The sequence below is a fragment of the Mus musculus genome, chromosome 12 (genome assembly GCF_000001635.26).
Source record: "Mus musculus strain C57BL/6J chromosome 12, GRCm38.p6 C57BL/6J".
Taxonomy (NCBI): domain Eukaryota; kingdom Metazoa; phylum Chordata; class Mammalia; order Rodentia; family Muridae; genus Mus; species Mus musculus.
This window is the reverse complement of record NC_000078.6, coordinates 78,590,279-78,610,867: the sequence shown is the minus strand read 5'-3', so window position 1 is coordinate 78,610,867 and position 20,589 is coordinate 78,590,279. Positions and strand designations below refer to the sequence as shown.

General features: G+C 36.3%; 1 protein-coding gene across 23 annotated transcripts in view; it reads right to left on the bottom strand.

Annotated features, from left to right (window-relative positions):
* Gphn (gephyrin) overlaps window positions 1-20,589 on the bottom strand; it is a 467,448-nt gene that overhangs the window by 73,905 nt on the left and 372,954 nt on the right. For all 23 annotated transcript variants that reach the window (XM_006515899.4, XM_017315079.2, XM_006515903.4 and 20 more), the window contains 2 exons: window positions 20,197-20,334; window positions 1,631-1,723 (listed from right to left, as the gene is read on the bottom strand). In XM_006515899.4, the coding sequence (XP_006515962.1) occupies window positions 1,631-1,723; window positions 20,197-20,334 (231 nt within the window). The remainder of the gene's footprint in view (window positions 1-1,630; window positions 1,724-20,196; window positions 20,335-20,589) is intronic.

Below are 20,589 nucleotides of genomic sequence, written 5' to 3'. Positions count from 1 at the left end.
TAATCTTAGCCTTTATAAATAGTAACTGAGTGAACAAATTACTAGATTTTTGTATTTTTTTTCCTTTTTGAAAACTAGAAGTTTTCTGAAATGCTGTTTCTTACAGGTTCATTTAAAAGCCTTGTAGATAATTTAAAATACAGTCAAAAACTACTTCAAGAATTATCAACATTTTATAAATGTTTAAATATATGAAACAACTTGTTTTTGAAGTATTTTAAAGAAAATTACTTTTTATTGAAAATTAATGAATGAATGATATTTTATAATTCCATATTGAAAAATTGATACCCAACAACAAAGGGAAAAATCAGCTTTCTCTTATGAAATGTCACTGGATATAGCAACCCTACTACATGGCAAACCCTATGCCCAGAGTAGCTGACCAACACATAACAATCAGTGGCTTATTTGGTGGCCTTTTGCTTCATTTGGTTTGTTTAGTATTTTCTATCTTATTCGCCTTCTGCTTGTTTGTTTTAATGTATTTTTTTGTAATTTTTTTTTTTTTTTGAAAAAGAAAGAAAAAGCACACAAAGCTGTGTGGATAGAGAGGTGGGTAGGACCTGGTAGAAGATGGAGGAGGGGAAAATATGATCAAAATATATTGTATAAAAAATTTTAAATAAAAAAAAAGAACTGTATTTTTAACCCTGAAAAGGTGGGAACTATTTTTAGATTATTTTTTATTTGAATTAATAACCAATAAACACAAAATAAAATATTGATTTTTCAAAATTGCTAAGAACATCGATTTTGAACATTCTCATCATAAGAAACAATTATATGAAACAATATATATATGCTAATTAGATCAATGTAATCATATCATAGTGTATTCCTATTTTAAAATATACACAGAAAAACAAAGGAAAAAAATCAAATAAGAGTTAAAAAAGCAAGTTAGCTGACATCTTATCCTGGGTTATCTGATCAGATTTTAGGCAGGCAGCTGTTATTTATTATTTGCTTTTAAGCTTAATACAATTTTTGGCAACTCTGAGGGTATGAACTCTGAGGGTAGTGGCATCTGGAGTTCCAAAACTCTGAACATGGTTTCTTCCAGAGAGAATTCAAGGTTTCATGCCTGTGTTTCATCAAATCCTTTACTGATATTTAAGTTTGAATGAAGAGAACAGACTTTTACATTTAACCTGACTGCTAGGAATCTGCTCATTTTTCCTGGGATCTATAGATGTTTCCAACTAGAAAACATGCAGAAGACTTCCAGATCAAGGCTCTCTGCTTTCTGGTATGTGAAAGGGCAAAAGCATAAGCTACAGTAACAGTATCTTTTGGTTTCGTCATGCCAGAGAACTCAGGGCCTTGTACATGCTAGGTAGTTTCTCTGAGCCACATTCATAGACAAGTAATGGAGTTTTTACTTTGACCTCTGTGTGTATATTTATACTAAGGAATTTTCATAGGACTATATAATACTTTTCCTGCAGAATAATAAGATTGTATCAAAAATACATAGGTACAGATTAGCAGGTTTATCAGTGAATGAAGTAATTTTGACAGTTAATTGAGAATGGATATAACAGTATTCAGGAATATGGATAGAGAAAAAAATGTAGAAAAATAGAGTACGTGTCTGATGACCCTTTAAAAAAAACAACGTATTTACCTCGAACAGCATAGCCATCTTTTACTGATGCAGGGAATGGGGGTAGGTTGTCTTTTGCATATACATCTTGAGCAAGGACTCGCCCCATTCCATCTGAAAAAAAAGAAAGAAACATGAATAATGGAGCCAATGGATAAGCAATAAATAAATAAAAAAATAAATAAATGAGAGGGGACCGGTGTCTGTGTCGCATCTTGTAAATAGACTCAGGTAGACCTTCTGATTTCCATCCCAGGGGATTATAGAAAGAAGAGATGCATCCTGGTGTCTAGATCACATATAGTCAATTTTTAGTAATGCTTACAGCAATTATCTAAATATGAATTGCTATAAAGTAAGAAAAGATAAGCTTAGAAAATATGTCAAGAACCCTTTGAGAACTCAAGTATTATATTCTTCAAAAGAAAAACCAAATGTAAACATTTCATATTCATAGACCCAGAGATTTCCCTTCTATTATTGTATCTTAAGATTTTATCTTCATGGAGATCTTTATTTCAGAGTTGTTTGTATTAGTGAATATAGAAAGAAACCAAAAGACCAATAACATATTGAAGTAAACATTGACATCAATCTTATGATCAATATGGGACTAATGTAACATTTATAGAGAATACTCATGGACAGGTAAAAAATTCTTAAAAAGATATATTTTAAAACATGTAAAGATATACATATACTACACTATATAATTTTTAACTATATTAATATATATATACACATTTGGATATATAAGAAAATATGAATGTTGTTACTTTTTTTCTTTTAAAGATTTTTTTATTAGATATTTTCTTTATTTACATTTCAAGTGTTATCCCCTTTCCTGGTTTCCTCACTCTGTTGTAGTTTTTGGCAACAGTTTCAAATATTAGCTTTAATACAATAAACATGTCATTCTTATAAGATTTCTGCCCTGAAATGAGAAATCTAGGAAAAGAAGGAACTTCACAATTATTTCATTTGAATTTAAACCTTTGATTTTGGCTTCATTAACTCAAGTAATTTAGTGACAGTTTATCAATAATGTATTGTGTAATTCAAATGGATTCATGAGTAACTCCCTAAATTCTTTTTTTTTTATATTTTTTTATTAGGTATTTTCCTCATTTACATTTCCAATGCTATCTCAAAAGTCCCCCATACCCTCCCACCCACTCCCACTTTTTGGCCCTGGCGTTCCCCTGTACTGGGGCATATAAAGTTTGCAAGTCCAATGGGCCTCTCTTTCCAGTGATAGCCAGCTAGGCCATCTTTTGATACATATGCAGCTAGAGTAAAGCACTCCAGGGTACTGGTTAGTTCATAATGTTGTTCCACCTATAGGGTTGCAGATCCCTTTAGCTCCTTGGGTACTTTCTGTAGCTCCTCCATTGAGGGCCCTGTGATCCATCCAATAGCTGACTGTGAGGATCCACTTATGTGTTTGCTAGGCCCTGGCCTAGTCTCACAAGAGACAGTTATATCAGGGTCCTTTCAGCAAAATCTTGCTAGTGTATGCAATGGTGTCAGCGTTTGGGGGCTGATTATGGGATGGATCCCTGGATATGGCAGTCTCTAGATGGTCCATCCTTATGTCTCAGCTCCAAACTTTGTCTCTGTAACTCCTTCCATGGGTGTTTTGTTCCCAATTCTAAGAAGGGGCAAAGTGTCCACACTTTGGTCTTCGTTCTTCTTGAGTTTCATGTATTTTGCAAATTGTAACTTATATCTTGGGTATTCTAAGTTTGTGGGCTAATATCCACTTATCAGTGAGTACATATCATTTGAGTTCTTTTGTGATTGGGTACCTCACTTACCTAAATTCTTTAGTGAATCTCGGACCTTAAGATCAACACAAGTTGATTTGATTGATCAACACAACAGGATTTAATTGATATGAGGCATTTGCATATTCTATAACATGTTATTGTTTCAATTGGGGTTTGACTTTAGCCACTGAGGGCCTATTGTTTTAGAGATTTAGGACCTAGAAGTACAGAGGTTTTTTTACTTTTGTACTCTAATTCATAGAGACATTGACTTTTACTGTTTAGAGCATAGAATTTTGAATTTGGAAGGGAGAATTTGGTAGATTTTAGCTTCATATATTTCTACAAGGTTGAATCTATTCTGGACCTATTCGTTCTAAGACAAGGAAATGTAATGAGACCATAGGTCTGATTCCTTTTCACACATATTTTTTCCTTCTCAATGTCTTCCTATGTAGTCCAGTATGGACTTAAACTCAATTTCCCCTATTTTATCTCTGAATTGTAGAATTATAGGTTTAAGCCACCAAACCTTTCTATAATATCAGTTCCTAAATGAGGTTATAAGGTAGTCATTAATATTGAGCCAGTATCATAGTTAACCTCCATGAGTGGTTCCTCAAATATAACTGGTTTGGCTTGTAGTGGTAGATCAAAATACAAGCTCTACACCTACTTATATACTAAGAGAATGTCTTTGTTGGGGTCTTAAACATTGATTACTAATGGCTAGCTGTGTGGTGGTGGCACACTTTAATCCCAGCACTCAAGAGGAAGAGGTAGGTGGATCTTTGTGAGTTCAAAGTCAGCCACGTCTACAAAATGAGTTCCAGGAGAGCCAGGGCTACACAGTGAAACCCTGTCTTAAAAAAAAACCAAAACCAAAACCAAATCAAACTATAATGGTCAAAAATCAAAGTTAGCTCACTGGTTGCATTTTTCTGGCAGCTGGTTCTTAGCAGGCTTATTGATATGTAATAAATATTTACTAACATTTTAAAGTTACTAAATAGTATCATGTACAAAGTATCACTTTATCCCACAAGAATGCAGAAATGTATTCGTCAAAATATAGAGACTATGTATTGGTAGAATACTCAACCATAGATGGGACATCTATGTCTCCTCACAAAGCTCAGGGGCTATCATGGAAGAAGCGGTGGAAAGAATAAAAGAGCCAGAGGCTGGAGAGGATCACGGAGTAATGCTGTTTTCTGGACATGACATGAGTGCTGACAAAAACACAGCACTCATGAACTCATGGGCAGCCTGCACACTCACGAAGCAGTATGTATTCAGCAAGGCTCCTTTTATTCCCATAGTCCTAAAAGTCATGGACAGAGCACTTACTAGGCTATCTGAAGAGCATTGATAAAGATATCTGCAGGTTTCCTAGTGGCTTAAAATATAAGTGAATGAATTAACATAATGCTCTAATAATCTGCTTTATATGATATGCTCACTTGTGCTATAAGAAGAATAAGTATTGGGCCAAAAATAGATAGTCTTAAAGTTTAGAGCTAAGACGAAAGGATGGACCATCCAGAGACTGCACCACCCGGGGGTCCATCCCATAATCAGCCACCAATCGCAGACACTATTGCATATGCCAGCAAGATTTTGCTGAAAGAACCCTGATATAGCTGTTTCCTGTGAGGCTTTGCCAGTGCCTGGCAAATACAGAAGTGGATGCTCACAGTCATCTATAGGATGGAACACTGGGCCCCCAATGTAGGAGCTACAGAAAGTACCCAAGTGCTAAAGGGGTCTGCAACCCTATAGGAGGATCAACAATATGAACTAACCAGTACCCCCCAGAGCTCGTGTCTCTAGCTGCATATGTAGCAGAAGATGGCCTAGTTTGCCATCATTGGGAAGAGAGGCCCCTTGGTCTAGCAAACTTTCTATACCCCAGTAAAGGGGAAAGCCAGGGCCAAGAAGTGGGATTGAGTGGGTAGGGGAGCAGGAAGGGGGGGTATAGGGGACTTTTGGGATAGCATTTGAAATGTAAATGAAGAAAATATCCAATAAAAAAAGGAAAAAAATAGGTAGTCTTTTTAGGTTGTAACAGGAAACTTGTATCTGATTTAGCTTCTTACTTAATAACTGATTAACAAATTTCATAGTAGCCTGAGTACTAGTATTTCATTTTTTACACATTTTGAAGATATACTTATTTTACTTCATATGTGTGGGTGTTTTGTTTGCATGTATGAATCTCTGCCATGTTCATGCCTGCTATGTCTCCTGTAACTGGGGATATGTATTGCTGTAAGCTACTACATGAGTGCTGGAAATACAAACTGAGTCCTCAGCAAGAGCAACAAGAACTCTTGACACTATACCATATCTCCAGGTTTCTACTAAGTACTAGTGCTTTTACACGGGGATGAGTCTTTATAGATTAAAATGGCTATAAATGGACATTCTTGTGTGTAAAATCCAAACAATTTCAAGCCTGATTATGAAAAAACACTCCTGTTTTCTATCTTGGAGAAAAGCTTACTAAGACACAGGTTTTACAGGGAGGTGAAAAAGTCTGTTCTTCGGGGAATATTATTAAGTTTAGGAAGTCCTTAAAAGCTCTAGGATGACTCTGAAATGGACCAGATATACTAGGACATTCTGTCTCTAAGCAGTATGTAAACAGTAAGGGCTGCTGAGACTCTCAGCCAGTAGAGTAGCCTGAAAGAGACAGAGACTAACCAAGCTGTGTGGAAGAGACTCAGGCCAGTGGAGCTGCTCAGAAGAAGCAGAGAACAGACAAACTTCCTGGAAAGATCTTCTCCAACCTGTGAGCTGCCTGCAAGTTATGCTGTGCTTTCCAGGTTTCCAGCTTTTGTGAGCTGTCACCAGTGACAGTATGTGCTCTTGATTCAGTATCTTCAAGTCACTTCTGCTTCTGTTAGTAGTAGCCTCTGACCCATATTCCTATAAGTAACCCCAATAAAACTTTGATGGCATCCCTACTTTGGTTTCTTAATGGTTCTCTATATGGGATGTGTAGATGTTTGTTTATGTTGCCCTAGAAGTAATACAATACATCTTCCATCAGCATATTTGAAGTTAAGTATATTCTGAAAGCTTAGACATTGTTATACCTCTATAAATTTCAATGTTGTGTTTGTTTTAATAACTTCTAGTGCAATTGGGACATACACCTCTCATTAAAACATTGGCCATACTGGAGTGTACAAGCTGAAAATTCTTGGAAGTGTGAGAGAAGATGGCCAACCTAGATGTGGCCAACAGAGGCTTCTTATACATTAATAAGGGAAGCTTCTAAAGGGAAGACGGTTTTTAGCAACATCTGACCCTTGATTTGTCTATGTCCAGTAATAACCTAAATGGAATAACAGATAACCTGAAATTCAAATGCCACCCTCCAGCTGGCAGACTCTAATATTGGAAGACCTAGAAAGAAGCCAGTCCAACACTTTGCCTTTGTTTTGTTTCTAACGTCCTCATGTTTTTCCAGTTTCTTAAGTGAATTTTATTTTACTTTATGTGTATAGTTTCATTGCTTGCATGTATGTCTGTCGCCACTTGTATTCCTGGCATCCACTGAGACCAGCAGAGGGTATCAGAGCTCCTGAGACTGAAGTTTTAAATTGTTGTGCTGCCATGTGAGTGCTGGGAATTGAATCTGGGTTCTCTGGAAGAACACAATGCTTTTAACTGCTGAGCCATCTCTCCAGAGCTTCTCTACTTTCTTTGATATGTTTCTTTTCCACTGTCTTTTTATATCACTAATTTATGTTTTTACATTTATCTTAATACATTTTAACTTTTTAGCATACTTTACATTAATTTTGCTATTTTATTTTTGAGATTATGAGGTTACAATATTTTCCCCTTTCATTTCTTCCCTCAAAAGCCTTCCATACTCCCTTCCTTGTTCAATTTCAAACTCATAAATGATGTACCTTAGAACAAGAACCATCCAAACATACAAACACTAGACAGACAGAAACAACAGGGTCTGGGCAGAAATTCTTACAGAGAATAAAGGGACAATGAGCTGGAAACAACCCAGATGTCCCACAACAGAAGAAGATACAGAAAATGTGGTTCATTTACACAATGGAATACTACTCGGCTATTAAGAATGAAGACATGTTGAGTTTTGCAGGCAAATGGTTGGAAATAGAAAATATCATCCTGAGTGAGGTAACTCAGACCCAAAAGGACGTGTATGTATGGACTCACTACTAAGTGGATATTATCCAAGAAAGTACAGAATACTCAGTTCTACTCCATAGAACTCAAGATTAACAAGCAGAAGGGCCCAAGTACGGACACCTCAATCCCACCTGGGAGGGAGAAGAAAGCAATCACAGGAGGAGGGGGGTAAGGAGGGTGGGACCTGGGTGGGAAAGGAGACAGAGAGGGAAAGAGAGGAACACAATCAGATATTGGCTGGGAGGAACAGGACTGAGAAAGAAATTAGGGAAAAAAACACCCTTCTCAATAGTCACAAATAATATAAAATACCTTGGCGTGACTCTAACTAAGGAAGTGAAAGATCTGTATGATAAAAACTTCAAGTCTCTGAAGAAAGAAATTAAAGAAGATCTCAGAAGATGGAAAGATCTCCCATGCTCATGGATTGGCAGGATCAATATAGTAAACATGGCTATCTTGCCAAAAGCAATCTACAGATTCAATGCAATCCCCATCAAAATTCCAATTCAATTCTTCAACGAATTAGAAAGGGCAAACGGCAGATTCATCTGGAATAACAAAAAACCTAGGATAGCAAAAACTCTTCTCAAGGATAAAAGAACCTCTGGTGGAATCACCATGCCTGACCTAAAGCTGTACACTACAGAGAAATTGTGATAAAAACTGCATGGTACTGGTATAGTGACAGACAAGTAGACCAATGGAACAGAATTGAAGACCCAGAGATGAACCCACACACCTATGGCCACTTGATCTTTGACAAGGGAGCTAAAACCATCCAGTGGAAAAAAGACAGCATTTTCAACAAATGGTGCTGGCACAACTGGCGGTTATCATGTAGAAGAATGTGAATTGTTCCATTCCTATCTCCTTGTACTAAGGCTAAATCTAAGTGGATTAAGGAACTCCACATAAAACCAGAGACACTGAAACTTATAGAGGAGAAAGTAGGGAAAAGCCTTGAAGATATGGGTACAGGGGAAAAATTCCTGAATAGAACAGCAATGGCTTGTGCTGTAAGATCGAAAATCGATAAATGGGACCTCATAAAATTGCAAAGCTTCTGCAAGGCAAAAGATACCGTCAATAAGACAAAAAGACCAACAACAGATTGGGAAAGGATCTTTACCTATCCCAAATCGGATAGGGGACTAATATCCAATATATATAAAGAATTCAAGAAGGTGGGCTCCAGAAAATCGAATAACCCCATTAAAAATGGGGCTAAGAGATGAACAAAGAATTCTCACCTGAGGAATACCAAATGGCAGAGAAGCACCTGAAAAAATGTTCAACATTCTTAATCATCAGGGAAATGCAAATCAAAACAACCCTGAGATTCCACCTCACACCAGTCAGAATGGCTAAGATCAAAAATTCAGGTGACAGCAGATGCTGGCGAGGATGTGGAGAAAGAGGAACACTCCTCCATTGTTGGTGGGAGTGCAGGCTTGTACAACCACTCTGGAAATCAGTCTGGCAGTTCCTCAGAATATTGGACATAGCACTACCGGAGGATCCCGCAATACCTCTCCTGGGCATATATCCAGAAGATGTCCCAACCGGTAAGAAGGACACATGCTCCACTATGTTCATAGCAGCCTTATTTATAATAGCCAGAAGCTGGAAAAAACCCAGATGCCCCTCAACAGAGGAATGGATACAGAAAATGTGGTACATTTACACAATGGAGTACTACTCAGCTATTAAAAAAATGAATTTATGAAATTCCTAGGCAAATGGATGGACCTGGAGGGCATCATCCTGAGTGAGGTAACCCAATCACAAATGAACTCGCACAATATGTACTCACTGATAAGTGGATATTAGACCAGAAACTTAGGATACACAAGATATAAGATACAATTTGCTAAACGCATGTAACTCAAGAAGAACGAAGACCAAAGTGTGGACACTTTGCCCCTTCCTAGAAATGGGAACAAAACACCCATGGAAGGAGTTACAGAGACAAAGTTTGGAGCTGTGACGAAAGGATGGACCATCTAGTGATTGCCATATGCAGGGATCCATTCCATAATCAGCTTCCAAACGCTGACACCATTGCATACACTAGCAAGATTTTTCTGTAAGGACCCAGATATAGCTGTCTCTTGTGAGACTATGCCGGGGCCTAGCAAACACAGAAGTGGATGCTCACAGTCAGCTATTGGATGGGTCACACGGCCCCCAAAGGAGGAGCTAGAGAAAGTACCCAAGGAGCTAAAGGGAACTGCAGCCCTATATGTGGAACAACAATATGAACTAACCAGTACCCCGGAGCTCTTGTCTCTAGCTGCATATGTATCAAAAGATGGCCTAGTCAGCCATCACTGGAAAGAGAGGCCCTTTGGACTTGCAAACTTTATATGCCCCAGTTCAGGGGAATGCCAGGGCCAAAAAGGGGGATGGGTGGGTAGGGGATTGGAGGGGTGGGTATGCGGGACTTTTGGGATAGCATTGAAAATGTAAACGAGGAAAATACCTAATTAAAAAAAAATGGAGAAGAGACTGAGGGAAAGGAGGTCCAGTGACCTGCCCAACTTGGGATCCATTCATCTCAAGGTGTAGGCTCCAAGGCCTGACACTATTACTGATGCTTTGGTATGCTTATATACTGGAGCCTAGCATGGTGGTCTTCTGAGAGATCCAATAAGCAGCTGACTGAGACAGAAGCAGATACTTAGACCCAACCATTGGCATGAAATTGGGGACCCCTGTGGTTAAATTAGGGAAAGGATGGAAGAAGCTGAGGAAGAGAGTGACCTCATAAGAAGACTAGCAGTCTCAACTAACCTGGACTCCTGAGATCTCTTAGACACTGAGCCACCAACCAGGCAGCATAAACTAGTTGATATGAGGCCCCCAACACATAAACAGCAGAGGACTGCCAGATATACACTCAGTCAGAGAAGATGCCCCTAACCCTCAAGAGACTTGAAGTCCCAGGGAGTGGGGTGATCTGGTGAGGGGTTGCTTGGGGTGGGGGGTGGGGTGAGGAGAGGGGAGACAGCCTCTTGGAAACTGGGGGAAGGGAGGTATGTGATGTGGAACAGTTAGAGGGTGGACCAGGAGGGGGATAAATGGGGAGAGTAAAAAAAGATTAAATAATAATAATAATACCCCCCAAAAATCCACCATGTAAGAAAAAAAAAAGAAAGAAGAAAAGAAAAAAGAACAAATAAACAAGAGAGTCAAACTAAATAAAACAAACAGAAAGACCCTAGCCAATAAAATTGGGCATAAGAAGAAAACATTTCAATAGATACCAATGGAAATAAAAGCAGCACCAGGGAATTCTTGGGAAAAAAAAATCTTTATTCTAAAGAGATGGTAAATTAAGTAGAAATAGATAAATCCTAGACACATATGACCTGTGAAAATTTGATCAAAATCACATAAACAATTTGAACAGACTTATAAGGAGGATGGAGATGGAAGCTTTTCCCACAAAGAAAAGCTTAGGACAAGATGGATGGAAGCTGAATTCCATTCGACTTTTAAAGAAGGATTATCACCAATTGTATTCAAATACCAAGTAAAGTAGGAGGGAGCAAACAGTGTAAGGCCAGTCTGTGAGCCAGTATAATACTTTGTTACCTATACTCATCAGATGCAGAACAAAAAGGAGAACACTGTGAGTAAAGTTCTCTAAAGCATAGAGATACAAAAAACACTCAATACAAACAATACTTGTAACTGAGTCAATGACACATTAAAAAGACAACCAAGACCAAGTTAATTTTGATACATAGATAAAATTATGGTTCAACATTCCTAAATCATACAAGTAGTGCAGCATAAACATACAAAGGTTTGGAAATCACATGATAATCTAAATAGTTAAAAAATAGTCTTTTGACAAAGTTCAGCATTCATTCATGATTAAACAAACAACCCCCTCCCCCCCAAAAAAAAACTCTGAAGAAATTAGGAAGAGAAGGAACATACGTCAACACTTTACTCTAAATTCAGGAATGAGACAAGGGTACTTACTTTCATCATTTTATTTGATATTGTGCTTGAGTCTAAGCTAGAGTAATAAAGCAAGAGAGGAAATACCAGGGGCACAGAAAGGAAAGTAAGGAGTAAATAAAAAAAAAATCCAAATTTTCAGGTGATATGATTTGATACTTAAAGATGTTATGGATTCTGTCAGAAAACTACACAATCTGGTAAACATCTTTAGCAAAGAAGTAAGATACAAAAACAATGAACATTTAAAATAGTTTTTTTTGTATACCAATACTCAACCTGTTGACAAAGAAATCAAGAAAATTTGCCTTATCTCTAGCATAAGATTCCTAAAAATTAAACTATCCAAAAGTTGGAACACTTTTACAAGGGAAAATTTAAAAATAGTGATTACAGGAAATGAAGAAGACATGAGAAGATGGAAAGACTCCTCAGTTCACAGGATAGAAAATTATTGTATTGCAGATTCAGTGCATCTTTATCACAGCATTATTCTTTATGAACATATAAAAAAAGCAATTCTAAAATCCATATGAAAGTACAGACAGATCTGACACAAGCCCCATAAACCCCCCAAAAACAAACCCAAAATCTCAAAGTCAAAAACAAACCCCAATCATTACCACAATAAACCCCAATAAGCAAAACATTCTAGACAAACAAACAAAACAAACAAACAAACAAACCACCACCACCAAAACAAAAAACAACACCAAAAAACCCAAAAAACTAGAAACCTTCAACAACAGTGCTGGAGGATTCACATCATTTGATTTCAAATTAGACTATCGAGTCATAGTTACAAAGACAATATTGTACTGGTAAAAAGACACACACACACACACACACACACACACACACACACACACATTCACACAGAGCTGATGGAATAAAATTAAGGACCTAAAGAAACAGCTACAGTCATCTTTGTTTTTCATTTTCACAAAGTTGCCAAAAACATACAGTGGAGAAAAGACAGCCTCTTCAATATAAATGATAAACAGTGTCTTAGGGTTTCCATTGCTCTGAAGAGACACTATGACCAATACCATCCATTATTCTATATTCTAGCTGATAATTTGAAAAGTTTACTGATACTATTGAGATAGCACTAAAACTGAAACATTTAAAACCACCATTATACCCAGTGTATGTGAGAAGCTACTAATATGCTGTGCTAACAATTGAGAAGCAGTCTTGACATAAATACAGGGTCCTTTCAGCGAAATCTTGCTGGCATGTGCAATAGTGTCTGCATTTAGTGGCTGATTATGGGATGGATCCCCAGGTGCAATACAATTTCTTTTCCATTTTTTCCCTTGAAAGACTAGACAAAATTTTGGTTCACTGTATATTTTATTTAAGTATTGTAGGCTCAGAAAGACTAATGGGTTTAGAGTAAAGATATCTTTTTTTTTTTTTTTTTTTTTTTCGAGACAGGGTTTCTCTGTATATCCCTGGCTGTCCTGGAGTTCACTTTGTAGACCAGGCTGGCCTCGAACTCAGAAATCCGCCTGCCTCTGCCTCCCGAGTGCTGGGATCAAAGGCGTGCGCCACCACGCCCAGCTGAGTAAAGATATCTTTTGGAAAGTATTAGCAAGGTGATGAATTTATGGTTAATCCTAAAATCCTGTATATGGAATAACACAATAAAGTGTCTATGTTTATGAAACAAAATATATTGTTTATTCTAAGTGCTAGTAAGTACATTTGCATTTTTCTATCTAAAATACTGATTACCTGCCAATATGGTAAGCAAGTGAAAATGTAATGGTTCACATTATAAAATGAGGTTTATTTTATCACTACAGTTTAATTCATTTCTATGTATAGAATGGTTTTTAAAAGTTTCCAAAATGTTTTTGAGATTACAGAAAAGTAATACTAATCACTTTTAGTATTATTCCTTATTATTTATTCATTTGCATCTGTGTTTGTATGTGCATATAAATGTACGTGCCATGTGTGTGGAGGTCAGAAGACAACTTGCAGGAGTCTGTTTTCTTCTATCTACATGTGGATCCTAGGAATCAAACTCAGGTTGTCAGGCATGAAATAAAGTGCCTTTCCCATCTCTCCTGTTGCTAGTAGCAACCTCCTTAATTATCATCCTTCAACTTGCCCTATACTGTACAGGGGAAGATACTCCAGGATATTTTGTAACCATGTAGTACAGTACTTTAAAACAATCCCTAACTTCTACAACACTGATTCATTCACTAAGGAATAAGGCAAAGACATAGTGTTAAAATTTTTAACACTTATTTATATAGTTTGTGTTACTGTGTATATGTGTTATACTGCATGAATGTTCTTTGGGAGTCAATGAAACCAGCAGTAGTTTGTTCTCTCCTTTTACCATGTGGGTTCTGGGGATCAAATGCAGGTCTTCAGTCTTGGTAGCAAGACCTCTTATCATCTTAGCTGGCTCACTGACCCCAAAGATAAGGGATTTTAATACTGTCCCTTCTTAAATATTTTTCTTTTCATTTTAACTGTAGTAAAATTGCTTATATTCTGGAGTATTAATATAGATTATTTAACTTTAAGATAGTAAACAGAAAGACTGCTAAATAGTCTATAATAAATAAGGCATGCATATTGAAAACTGAATAAGGTACCTAAAAAGATTGGAAAAACTAGTAATATTTAAATGTAGAACTTTTAAAAATCTAATCTTGATGAAACTTGAGTCTATTAATTAAAATCTTACTAAAATCAATTATTCCTTTTTTCTTCTGAGATATGGTGTTCCTGTTGCCAAGCTATGCCTTGAAGCCATGATTCCCTGCCTTATCCTAAGTGTAGGATTTCAGCACCATATCTAGCAACACTTGCTTTTTGATTAATAATGTATTTTATCAGAATTGCTTAAATGAGATTTACAATATGCTTTTATTTATACTTGTGTGTATGTGTGTATAAATACTATGGGAAAATTACAGCTTGGTGATACAGAGATCTGAAAATACATTTGGAAAGCTGCCTGGTGAAATGCAATTTTTGGAGATTAAGAACATCACAGTTATTTTCAGGTGAGATTATATACAGTTACAGATCACAGACATATAGACAGTAGCCTCGTTTGTGTTCAGTTTTACTTTTTATAGTGAATTGTTCACCACTGACAATTACTTAAAACATTAAATGAAAATTCCAGAAATAACTCAAAAGCTTAAAACTATGCAGTTCTGAGTCCATGAGGACATTTTATATAAATTCACTCTGTCTTGCCTACGACATGAACTAGTCTTTTGCTTCTGAATATCCACAGTGCTATGTTCCTAGTAGAGGAATGCAGAAAGAAGACTAAAGGTAATGATGTATTAGGATAAAGAAACTGCAGAATACAGTAAGCTGTAGACATTTTTAGAGTTATAATGTAGTTGTTGGCTAAAAGTGTAAGTATACCTAAAGGGAATAGTTTCAGTTGGCCATATTTGTAGGAAAAAAAATAGAAAAAGTTACAGCAAAGACCAGAAAAACCACTATACAATGTGGTCCAAGGAGTTCCTTTAGACCTGTGGTTCTGACCTGATCTGATGGTTGGTATTCTGTTCCAACCAGGATAATAGAATTGAAGGGGTGACTGAGGTTTTGACTTCATTTGGTTGCCTTGGTGCTTAGTGTGCAGCTCTAGCCTTGGTCTTGATGAGATTATTTATCCCAGTGATTCCATTTGACTATCAACACCAATGTCTACTAATCCTCACTGCTGAGATTCATGCAGATATACTTCTAGAGAATAAAACATCCCAACAGGCCCAGAAAAGGAAGTGAAAATGAAAAGACACATCCACTCCAACAGATGTGCAAAACAATAAACACAAAAGAATATGACACAGCCACCACTCATGGCCCATCCCCAACTGACCAGGTCTCCCTTAAGAGTATCCAAACGTACATATGTAGCTACAAAGACTGGGACAGGATTCAGTTTTACTTTTTAAAAGAATTAATGATCATATGGAAGTTTCAAACAAAGAAATGCATGGATTAAGGAAATCTATCCAAAACCTTGACAAAACATTATCCAAGGTGAGTGTACAGGTAACATCCAGCAACCCCTCAGAACTTACATAGACAAGGACTACAAACAAATAGAAAACGCAAACAAGCAAGTTTAGTTATACCTATAGTGATAAAGTAGACTTCAAACTAAAACTAACCAAAAGAGATTAAAAAGGAGCCCTAATTTTATAAAACAAACATTGCATGGTTAAAAAAAAAAAACAAACAAACCCACATAAGTTCCGACACAATAATAGGAGGGGTTTTAAATTATCTATTCTCAAATTTAGATTTTCCAAACTACCACATTGAGACTTCAGAGCTAAACTATATTATGGATCAACTAGATAAAACAGAATAGTCCAATTAACAAAGAATACATGTTTTTCTCAAAAGCACCGGGAACCTTCTCTAAAATCAATCATATAACAGAACACAAATCAAGTTTCAACATCATCATTATCATATGTGATAAAATTTGAAATAAACAATAATAGAAACTATAGAAAACACAAATATTCTTGGAGACTAAATAATACATATTTGAACAAGCAGTGAGTCATCCAAGATATTAAACAGGAAACCAAAAAATCCTGGAGAAATATATTAATGAAAATAAGACCCATCAGAGTTGTAAAGAAGGCAAAATGGCCAGTGTAGGAGGAAAGTAACCAGAATGCATTTTATACACAAGTGAAATTGAAAAAGCAAAATTAATTGACCAAGTCTCTGTTTGAAAAGAGGAATTCAATGTAGGGAGTTTTAAAAACACAATTTCCATTTGAACAGATTATTCTCATGAAACTGGAATAGAGGTGGTATAAAACTGCAAGGAACTTCTAATCCAAAAAGTTAATAATGACCCAAATAAAAAACAGTGGCAGTGTGGATGAAGATCAGGAATGCATTCAAGAGGTTGTAGAAGAAAAAATATTGATGTAAAGGTAGAAAATTTTAGTTCAGTATCTGTAATGAAAACTTATTAGAAGGAAATATGTAATGGATATAGTGTTAGAATTTGTAGTTTAATTAAGGTCCAGGCAGTGATAAGATAACAAAAATCACTTACTGATGGCACTTGAACTACTAACCTACATAAAGCCACACCAAATAAACATACAAACAATGAAAAAGGGACCAATAATGCTTATAAATCAATTGACAAAAGACAAGGTTACAAAAGAGGCATCTAAGAAGAGTAACCCTTCCGAGCTCACTCTGTCTGCCCTAGATAATGGGCAGTTCTATTTTTAGTCATCTTTCTTTACATATGACATTACTTAGCACCAGTCTTAATAGAACGGAACTAAACCTTTATATATGTTCTAAACATCTAACAAAAATGTCTAGGTCTAATTATATGCTCTTGGGTATTAAAAGTGGCTGTGTTAGATCCAGCTCAAAGGCTGAATATTAACTTGGTTATTATTTTATCTGACAAAAGCTAACCATTCATGCAGAGTTTATTAATTGTGATTGATCTGCTCTGATGAAGAGGAGAGAAGGCAGTTCTCTCCTGGTAGAAAATATAGTTATTTTTATACTTTTTCCTTGAAATTTCTGTGTCAATGTGACTTGGAACACAGAATTTGATTTCTCTAAGAAACCAATGTTAAGGGGAAAGGGCATTGAAATTATAGAAGCTCCTGCAGTTTCATATCACCTTCACACCAATTCTCTATTCCACTTTCAGGACTGGTTAGTTAATTGTTGCTATGAATGTATTAAAATTTTAATAATCTACAGTTACATTTGTATTTTCCAAATAAATTTTGGTTTGCATTATTAATAAATAACTGAATGGTCTGTATTTAACAGTAAATACTTTCATTAATACCGACTTCTGAAAGAATTTCTGACATTTTCCTTATTCTAGTGTGCTTCCTAACTTTTATTTCATTTAGCATAGAGTAAAATGAAAACAACAGAAAATGTTAAATCTAAAAAAATGTGAGTCAAAGATGTAGGATAAGTGGAAGCTGTTTAAACCTATTTTTATCTAAGCAGGGCCAGGACAAAGGAGTTAGAACATGCACGTACTATTTCACTAATTTCAGGTCTTTAACATCATTTGTTATGCCAGCTACCATTATTAAAAATATTTTAATGTTGGACCAGGAGAACATTATGTAACAGAAAGAATGTAAGTCTTGATACCTTACTCTTATTCCCTTTCTGCTTTTGAGTCTGAATTTCCTTGCAGAAAAATTAGGGTGTTGTATAACTATTCTGTAATGTTCTTTGCAGTATAAACACAGTTTTAAGATTCTATAAATAAAACTCTTTACTCAGACACTTATTTCTTTGTGTGTGTATATATGCGTGAATGTGCACGTGTCTGGAAGCAAGATGACAGCCGTGGGTGGTATTCCTCAGAAGCTATCCACCTTGTTTTTGGAGACAGGGTCATTCAGGAGGACCTGAAGTTCACCAAAAAGGGTAAGCTGGATGGCCACTGAGTCTCAGGGACCTGAGTGTCTCCATCTTCTCCAAACTGGGTTCACAAGCATGTGCCGACACACCTAACTTTTTATGTGTGTGTGTTGAGAACTACGTTCTTGTCCTCATTCTTGCACAGTCGTCACTTTACTGATAGAACTATTACCCAAAAGCTAAAATTATTACTTTGTGATGTTTCTGTCTTTATGAAAACAACTAAGAACTATATTTCATTTGGAATATATAAAGTAGAGAGAATATCTGTGTACTGTATGGATGCATTACCTGTCAATTAAAAGAAAAACTATGGCCTATAGGAAAGGGTAAAATAGAAGGTGGGCTATCTGGAAGGCAGAAAGAATTCTGGGATAGAGCCAGGCATGGGAGATTTACCCAGGCAGATGTAACAGGAAGGAGGCATGGTACCTGCACACAGGTAACCAGCCATATGGCAGAATGTAGATTAAAAAAAAAGGGTTCTTTTAAGTTATGATCTAGTCACAAGCAGAGCTTATTTATATGGCTAAGGTATTTGCAAATATATTTAGAATCTGAGTGTTATTTCTGGAACTATGGAGCTGGGAGGAAGAACCAGAACCAAACTTCTACAAAGTACAACTTTCTGAGAGGTGGGGTTTCATCACAAGTGAAGTACTCAAGAGCTTAGTCTGCTAGAAATCAATGTCAAAATACAATTTGTCAGGCTATTAGAAATGGAAATCGATTAAACACTTACTATAGTGTCCCCCAAAGGCCCACTGTACCCAAGGTGGCACTGTGAGATGTAATGGACTTTCCAGAGGAGAGGCTTTGTAGAATACTTCAGTCATTGTGGAGGGCATGTCCGTAAGGGGGTTGGGGAATTCTGGCCTCTTCCTTTTCTTCTTACATTTTGTTTCCTGGCTTATGAGGTAAGTTGTTTGTTCTGTCACTGACTCTTGCCAAGATGTAATGCTTCATTAGAGGTTCAAAGTTCCAGGACCACTGGATCATGAATTGATTTTCTTAAAGATAACTGGCGTAATGGTACATGACTTTCAACTCAGCATTTAGGAGGCAGACGCAGGTGGATCTCCATGAATTCAAGTTTAGCATGGATTACAAAGTCCAGCCAGGGATACACAATGAGACACTATTTAAAGAAACCACCATTACCACCTCCCGGACCCCTCATCAATAACAACAATGATGACAACAGAACAAAAAAGACCAAACAGGTATTTTTCCTTCTAAATCAATTAGGTCTGGTATTTTTTGTTACAATGAATGACTAAGACAATAACATTTTCATTATCTTTTCATAAACTATTCTGAATGTCCTACCTTACTGGTCTAGGAGCAAAAAACCCAAGATATATATACATATATATATATGCATATATATGAATGATATATATATATATAAAACAGAAAATAGATCAGAGTAATTATTTAATGATCCAAGAATAAAGTAGGTTATTTTTAGCTACAGATGCATGTTAGCATATGCTATATCCTAATAAACCATTGTAAGTTGAAAATATTATTATTTCAAAAAATGCATTTAAATGGAGCATGGTGGCATATGCCTATAATCTTAGCACCTGGAAGGCTAGTGCAGGAGAATCACAGATTGAAAGCCAGCCTAGGCTACAAAGTAGTATCTTACCAAAAAAAGAGAAGCATTTGCTATCTAATCTAGTCTATATCATTGCTCAATCATTTGATAAATGATTGCCCTGGGTATGTAGCTGGCTAGAAACTCCAGCTTGCCTTTGTACCAGCATTATAAGATAATATCACATCACACATTACTAGTCCCAACATGAGTTACTTTTAAACCTTTATACAGCTGAAGTTAGTTAGAAACTGAATGAATTTTCTACAATATATGGTTACAAGACAGGGTTACAAGTTATTTCCCACTCCTAAAAGAGAAGTTATCCAATGGACTCAGAATTATCTTTTCTTTTCATGCTGACAGCACCATCTTTAGGGTATTGAACTGGTATTTTGGATAAAAAGGACAGATGGCCCTTCCATATTTTATGAAATGAAAGAGATCTAGTATTTTATACTGACTATTAAGTAATACTAGTTTAATAGAATATAGAAACAGGAAAGAAGATTCTGATGGTGATAATGGAGAGTCAGCACTGTGCTTTAGAAACTGGTATGTTCATGTTGCACGAGTCTCTCAGAAGACAAAGACCAAGACAAATATGAAAGTACCTCGGTAATTGATGATTTCTGTACCAAGCACCGGAGTCATCTCCAGGACTGTAATGAAGGCTTTGTCCATAGACGTCAGGGGAAAAGGAGACATGCGATGTCTTCTAGCCACCTTGGTGATATCTACAGCACTGTGACCTAAACAGAAGACAGTTAACTGAGAATAAGACACTCAAACACTGATTAATAAGGAAGAATGACTTTAAACATCTAAACTTCCAATTTCTGGGTCCTGGTGAAACACTATTTGTCCTGTAGCTGACACATGCTTGTAGAACATTAAATAAAATTAGAAATGTTATATATAGCATGTACCAAAACTATAAAATTTAATGATACTGATAGATCATTGAGTGTTTACTATGAGTTAAGTAATCTTATAGTGAGGTACTA